The following is a 7,231-nucleotide window of genomic DNA, read 5'->3' as shown; positions in this document are numbered from 1 at the left end:
AGGCAAAAGTTTTCTAATTATACCTTTTTTCTTATAGATTAATGTATAAAACTAAAAGGAAAAAAAATCTTCTAACATTAAACAGGAAAACAAGCTTTTGAAGTTCTTGGGATTTATGTGGAATCCTCTTTCATGGGTCATGGAGTTTGCTGCTATTATGGCCATTGCTTTGGCTAATGGAGGAGTATGTTTACACTCATCTCTCTCTTTTACTTGAACTAATAGGCTTAAATAAGCAATCTCTTATTATATTTGTATGATAAAATGACAGGGCAAACCCCCAGATTGGCAAGATTTTATTGGAATTGTCTCATTGCTCTTCATCAACTCAACTATTAGCTTCATCGAAGAAAATAATGCAGGCAATGCTGCTGCTGCACTTATGGCTGGTCTTGCTCCCAAAACCAAGGTGCTTAAGGATCCCAAAAAATAACTTGCAAACACCATATTCAAAACTTTAATGTCGAAATTGCTGGTGTTGCAAGAAAAGGGGGGCAAGGCCTTTCTAACCCTTTTTACTTGTTTCAATGATTGAAGGTCCTAAGAGATGGAAAATGGAATGAGCAAGAAGCAGCGATTTTGGTACCGGGAGACATCATCAGTATTAAATTGGGAGATATTGTCCCTGCAGATGCACGTCTCCTTGAAGGTGATGCACTCAAGATTGATCAGTCTGCCCTTACCGGTGAGTCTTTGCCTGTAAATAAGCACTCAGGTGATGAGGTATTCTCTGGTTCGACTGTAAAGCAAGGTGAGATTGAGGCTGTCGTTATTGCCACCGGCGTCCACACCTTCTTTGGAAAAGCTGCTCACCTTGTTGATAGCACCAATAACATAGGGCACTTCCAGCAGGTAAAGAAGATTTAATGTACTTAGCAGTATTTCCAAGTTTGGAACTTGCACTTGTTCTTTACTTGTTACCTGATGATGTGCAATGGATGCCGGTTGTTTTATTAGGTGCTGACAGCAATTGGGAACTTCTGCATATGCTCAATTGGAGTAGGGATGCTTATCGAGATTGTTGTGATGTATCCAATCCAGCGCCGTAAGTACAGAGATGGAATCGATAATCTATTGGTGCTTCTCATTGGAGGGATTCCAATTGCCATGCCAACAGTTTTATCTGTGACCATGGCTATCGGATCTCACCGGCTTTCACAACAAGGAGCCATCACTAAGAGAATGACAGCAATTGAAGAAATGGCTGGAATGGACGTACTTTGCAGTGATAAGACAGGGACACTCACTCTCAACAAGCTTACAGTGGACAAGAGCATGATTGAGGTTATTTCTTGAATTAAAACTTAAAAATTACTATGGCATATTGATTTTGCATTGATCATATCACATAATGATCATGTTAAATTTCAGGTGTTCATGGACAATATTGACAAGGAAATGGTTCTTCTACTAGCGGCAAGGGCCTCCCGGGTTGAGAATCAAGATGCCATTGATGCCTGCATTGTTGGAATGCTAGGTGATCCCAAGGAGGTGAGTGTCAAGATTGACAAAAATAAATCCTATTCATCATTATACATCAACTGGTAACATGAAATTTATTTTGCAGGCCAGAGCAGGGGTTACAGAGGTTCATTTCTTTCCCTTCAACCCTGTTGATAAGCGTACAGCCATGACATATATCGAGGCTGATGGTAGTTGGCACCGAGCCAGCAAAGGTGCTCCAGAACAGGTAAATGGATTGGTTTACCATCGTACCAATGCTTTTCTTATCAACAAAGTTATTTTCTTATGTTGATACCTAGGGTTTGACATCCCTATCAGATTATTGAACTATGTAACCTCCGAAATGATGCGAAGAGGAGAGCTCATGATATCATTACTAAGTTTGCTGATCGTGGGCTTCGCTCTCTTGCAGTGGCAAAACAAGTAACTTTCTATGCTACTTTTCTCCTTAATCATATATGGAATTCTCAAGTAAATGGAAAGAAAATCTTATTATGGAATAAACATTTTGATATTGTAGAAAGTGCCTGAGAAAACCAAGGATGGCCAAGGAGATCCATGGCAATTTGTGGGTTTATTGCCTCTATTTGATCCCCCAAGGCATGATAGTGCAGAGACAATTCGCCGTGCTCTAAGTCTTGGTGTCAATGTCAAGATGATCACAGGTGATCAACTAGCCATTGGAAAGGAAACTGGTCGCCGGCTCGGCATGGGAACCAACATGTATCCATCATCAGTTCTCCTTGGTGAAAATAAGGGTGATGCATTAGATACAATTGGTGTTGATGAGCTTATCGAGAAGGCTGATGGTTTTGCAGGCGTTTTTCCTGGTGAGTTTATTGAATACATTCCGGTATTAATTCGAGGCTTTAAAGAAATCTATCACTATTGTTTTAACTAATGGCTACCACTCAGAGCACAAGTATGAAATTGTGAAGAGGCTACAACAAAGAAAGCACATATGTGGCATGACCGGAGACGGTGTGAATGATGCACCAGCTCTTAAGAAGGCAGATATTGGGATTGCAGTCGATGATGCAACCGATGCAGCTCGTAGTGCGTCAGACATAGTATTAACAGAACCAGGACTAAGTGTGATTGTGAGTGCTGTTCTGACAAGTAGAGCAATTTTCCAGAGAATGAAAAACTATACCATCTATGCTGTCTCCATTACTATCCGGATAGTGTTGGGATTTATGCTCCTTGCACTTATTTGGAAGTTCGATTTTTCACCTTTCATGGTTTTGATCATAGCCATACTCAATGATGGAACAATTATGACCATTTCCAAGGACAGGGTTAAGCCATCTCCCATGCCTGACTCATGGAAGCTCAAGGAGATTTTTGGCACTGGCATTGTCCTCGGCACCTATCTAGCTTGCATGACTGTTGTTTTCTTCTGGGCTGCGAATGACTCGAACTTCTTTTCGGTATGCAAAAACCCTTTATTGCCTCCTTAAACCAGCATAATCGAATTGCGAAGCTAAACTAAAGGATGATATTCATTGCAGGATAAATTTGGTGTAAGATCCATTAGACACAATCAAGACGAGCTTACAGCAGCTGTTTACCTCCAAGTGAGCATAGTGAGTCAAGCACTCATCTTCGTCACTCGTTCTCGAAGCTGGTCTTTCATCGAACGTCCCGGGTTCTTGCTCGTGATTGCCTTCATTTTGGCACAACTCGTGAGTTCCCTAACCCCCAAAAAATGAATAAAGAAAAAAATTCCACTTAAAATTGGTGGAATATAATTGTTGTTTTTATTCAACCATGTAGGTGGCTACTGTAATTGCAGTTTATGCAAACTGGGGGTTTGCAAGAATCAAAGGCATAGGATGGGGTTGGGCGGGTGTAATCTGGATCTACAGTGTTGTCTTTTACTTCCCACTTGATGTATTCAAGTTCTTGATCCGCTATGCCATGAGTGGAAAAGCTTGGAATAATTTGCTTCAAAACAAGGTAAACCCAATGTGAAGGATAAGAAGTGGTAATTAATTTCCCTGTGATCCTATTGGATGTTTAATCTCACAATCAAAATTTGCAGACCGCCTTCACAACAAAGAAGGATTACGGAAAAGGAGAGAGGGAAGCACAATGGGCATTGGCTCAACGCACCCTTCATGGCTTGACACCTCCTGAAATTACCGAGAAGAGCAACTATATAGAACTGTCGGAGATTGCTGAGCAAGCCAGGAAGCGTGCCGAAGTTGCAAGGTGATAATTCTTTACTTTGACTCCACTCCGCTATAATATAATCACATTTTTCTAGGGTTTACAACCCATATTCATAATCACTATTTCTGGGTTTGACCAGGTTGAGGGAGCTTCACACACTCAAAGGACACGTTGAATCCGTAGTGAAGCTCAAAGGACTCGACATTGATACCATTCAACAACACTACACTGTTTGAGAAACAAAGAATATGTGGAACAGGGGTTGTTGTAAGCTAATTATTATTAATGCCATGAAGGCCGGAAGAGATTGGGGTAGAAATTAGGCTGAACTTTTTTCTTAAATCAGCATCTATCCTATGTATTTCATTTTTCTTTTTGGTAGTAGGCCAACGCATGGTATTGGAATAATGTTTTGAATAATCCAAGTATCCCTAAGATTTTGGTACATGATAATTGTGTTTTCTTCAAAACTCCAACCGCAGCGATGAAAACAATCCAATCACTTCAAAATATTCTTTAATAATAGAAGATCGTTGAACTGGTAATGCAAACCAATTTTTGTTTGGCATATTTAAGACCAATCGAATAGTCAAATTATAGATTTTTAATTTAACCGCTTCAAAAAATATTAACAACTGTTACAACTTAACAACACTCAATACAGAAAACCAATAATAATGGATGTCATCTAGCCTTTGCTTCCCATGACAATTTCAAAGTAAACCCAAGCAAACAGAAGCTTCTTGGCCTACTGTCTACTTTCCTTTTACATCTTCAAAAATGAAAAGCATAAGCACCATTGCATCTCTGTCTGTTTATCTCCTTGTACTTTATTCATCAAGATGTCAGGCGTCTCTTCTACCTAAATTTATTTACCAGATGTCTCCCACCCTTGTACTCTTCTTTTCACCCCTTAACAACCCAGACCCGAGGCGCAGCTGAGACCTCACCTCGACGACAGCAGCAGCTGGATACGATGACGATGGGCAAGCTTTGCTTGAGACTTGAGAAGACTAGACAGAATCAAAGCAGAGACGAACGGCAACAAGGCATAAAGGCTAAATTTTTGTCTATTTGCTTTTTTGGATTTGATAACTAATGTAAGTGAAAAATAATAAAATAAATAAATTATATATAAAATTAAAAATAACTCTTAATTTAAAGAAAATAAATGTATTTATCTAAAAAATATGTTTATTTTCTTTAAATTAAGAGTTATTTTTAGCTTCATGAATTATTTATTTTATTATTTTCACATGTAATTATTTTATTAAGTTATATAAATAATAAATTACATCTCATTTAAAATATTTCACTTATGAAATTCTACATCATCCCAATAACTTTTTAACGGCATTTTCATCAAATTTGTTAAAAAATAATTTTAAAAAAGAATAAAAGTTGATGGTTAAAAAAGCTTAAAAATACAATTAAGGTCATTTTAATAAAAACATATAAACTTTAATAACCAAATTTGTTATTAAACTTTTTGGACTGGGTTGGTCGTTGTATTTAGTGACTTTTAAGGGATCAAGGTTGATGTTTTTAAATGGATATGGTTTCTATTTCGGGTTGAGTTAGAAATTTTGACAAAAAATAAAATATAAAAAATTGGTTTACGTGATTTTTACCGATATGTCCGGTCCACTGTTGGAGGTTCAAAGTAGTTTTCGGTGCAAAAGATTTTTTCCTTACTTCAAATCGGTATATTGATCGGTTTTCGGTTCGATCAATCAGTCTGATTCGATTTAAATAACATTGTCATTCTGTGTGAGTTTTAATTTAGTTAATTAATCTTAATTTGGATTGTTTCAATTTTTAGTATATTTGTAATTTAAAAATTTAATTCTATTTTGTAATTAATCAAATAATCCATTTATGTTGTAATAATTGATTGTACATTAGAATTATTTGAATGTGTATTTGTAATTCTATTATAATTGCACTCTAGTTGTAAACTAAAAAACAAAATTTTAATTTTTTATTAAAATTATTTTGACAATTGAAAAACTGTAACCATTTTGTTCATATTTTAACCCATCTTTAAAAATTGAAGATAATATCATTAATTTTAAAAAAAACACTAGTGATCCTTGTGCATATTTTTACAGATAAATTGCTTTATTTAATAATTATTTAATATTAAAATAATATTTTGATAATTGAATTTATAATATAATTTAATAAATTGGTTAAACTATTTGGACGTATAATCTAGAGGTATTACCAGTTTGACACAAATCTAGTTTCTTTTTTTTTAATCCATTGGCACTATGCACCTTGTGTTTCACGCTAAGGATTGAGGAATAGGATTTTAATCCCTAAGTTTAAGTATTACTATAGGTAAATATCATATGTAAGTCTTTCTTTAAATTATTTCAAGTCCCACAGTACGTGTGTCTTTCTAAATATATTTTGGTCTAAATTTAGATGTATTTTGATTTTCAATTCGTTATATTTTTGAATTGAGTTGTTTTAGTTATAATTGATCGAATATATATTATTTGTAATTTATAGTGTAATTGTAATTGTAAACTCATTAAAGAAAACAATTTAAATGTTTATTTAGCTCTCAAAGTTATATTTTAATTGTCACTTTAATAATTAAAAAATTATTTATTCGATGTGATACCTAAAGTTGCATGTTGTTATACCAATTAATCTAACCTTTTCCTCTATTAAAAAAATATTGGGAAAGCACCACATGCGCAAAATGTAAATTATGTAGGATAATTTCCTAAAAATAAAATAAAACTTTTGAAATGTCTAAAACTAAAAATAAAAATTATAATTATAATAATGAAAATTATAATAATTTATGTTTAAGAAATAATTAAAACTAAAAAAATAAAAAATTGTAAAATAAATCCAAAAAGAAAAAAGAAAAGAAATTAAGGACCCCAATTACTAGAATCCACTAAGAAGCTTAAAGGCTAGTTTTGTTGGAACGTTTGACCACCTTCCGATATGCGAATGTCTAGAGTGAGAATACTGCTATAAAAAATGTGGAATTAGTCTGTGTCCGCAACTATACGAGTCATATTGTAATACATATTGTTACAATGGAGCATGAAAGTATTTTGAGAATCGTACCCAAAGGAAGCTTGATTAGATTACTTTTAATTCATACACCAACAAGTCTAAGCAGTACTAATTCGAAACCATAATACGATAATTCATGATAAGAATTAAATATAAATAAAAGATGCAAAAGACATTAAATAGTAGAAATAAAATAATTTGTAAATCTATCGATAGAATAAACAGAAGACCAACTCGCTTCAATGTTCATAGCTAACTCCTGATCTAGGGTTTTATTCAATCAACTAATAGTTAACCTAGTTATTACCTTTCGGCCTTTAACTAATCTAACTAGTTGATAAGAACTACTTATCTTTCAACCTCACCATTTAGACTGGGACAGACAAAGTGATGCTCGATAGACTATTCTTTCGACCTCATCTATCTAAATAAACTTCATAGGATTGTCAAGCCTAGGGTTTAAGCTCTCTCAACCCAAACCAACTTGTCCGCCAAGAAACCTTAAAGCAGTCGTTAACTACTCTCACATTCGCTTGTTAATCTTCCTCAG

General features: G+C 34.8%; 1 protein-coding gene across 1 annotated transcript; it reads left to right on the top strand.

Moving 5' to 3' along the window:
• The first annotated feature begins 277 nt into the window (after positions 1-277).
• LOC105774794 (ATPase 9, plasma membrane-type) lies at positions 278-4,094 on the top strand. The gene is made up of 12 exons (XM_012597369.2): positions 278-409; positions 538-852; positions 958-1,284; positions 1,372-1,491; positions 1,568-1,690; positions 1,783-1,887; positions 1,985-2,294; positions 2,380-2,894; positions 2,976-3,149; positions 3,241-3,423; positions 3,509-3,678; positions 3,779-4,094. The coding sequence occupies exons 1-12, from the start codon at positions 383-385 to the stop codon at positions 3,873-3,875; spliced, it is 2,466 nt and encodes an 821-aa protein (XP_012452823.2). The 5' UTR covers positions 278-382; the 3' UTR covers positions 3,876-4,094.
• The last annotated feature ends 3,137 nt before the right edge of the window (positions 4,095-7,231 follow it).

The sequence above is a fragment of the Gossypium raimondii genome, chromosome 6 (assembly GCF_025698545.1).
Source record: "Gossypium raimondii isolate GPD5lz chromosome 6, ASM2569854v1, whole genome shotgun sequence".
NCBI lineage: Eukaryota > Viridiplantae > Streptophyta > Magnoliopsida > Malvales > Malvaceae > Gossypium > Gossypium raimondii.
Note: the sequence above shows the minus strand (reverse complement) of the source record. Positions and strands in the feature narration are given on the sequence as shown.

Bases quoted from the DNA above. Each gene is read 5' to 3' on its own strand.
- LOC105774794 (XM_012597369.2), top strand. From the start codon at position 383: ATGGCTGGTCTTGCTCCCAAAACCAAG. The intron at 410-537 runs GTGCTTAAGGAT...CAATGATTGAAG, and splicing joins GTCTTGCTCCCAAAACCAAG to GTCCTAAGAGATGGAAAATG. The intron at 1,888-1,984 runs GTAACTTTCTAT...TTGATATTGTAG, and splicing joins CTCTTGCAGTGGCAAAACAA to AAAGTGCCTGAGAAAACCAA.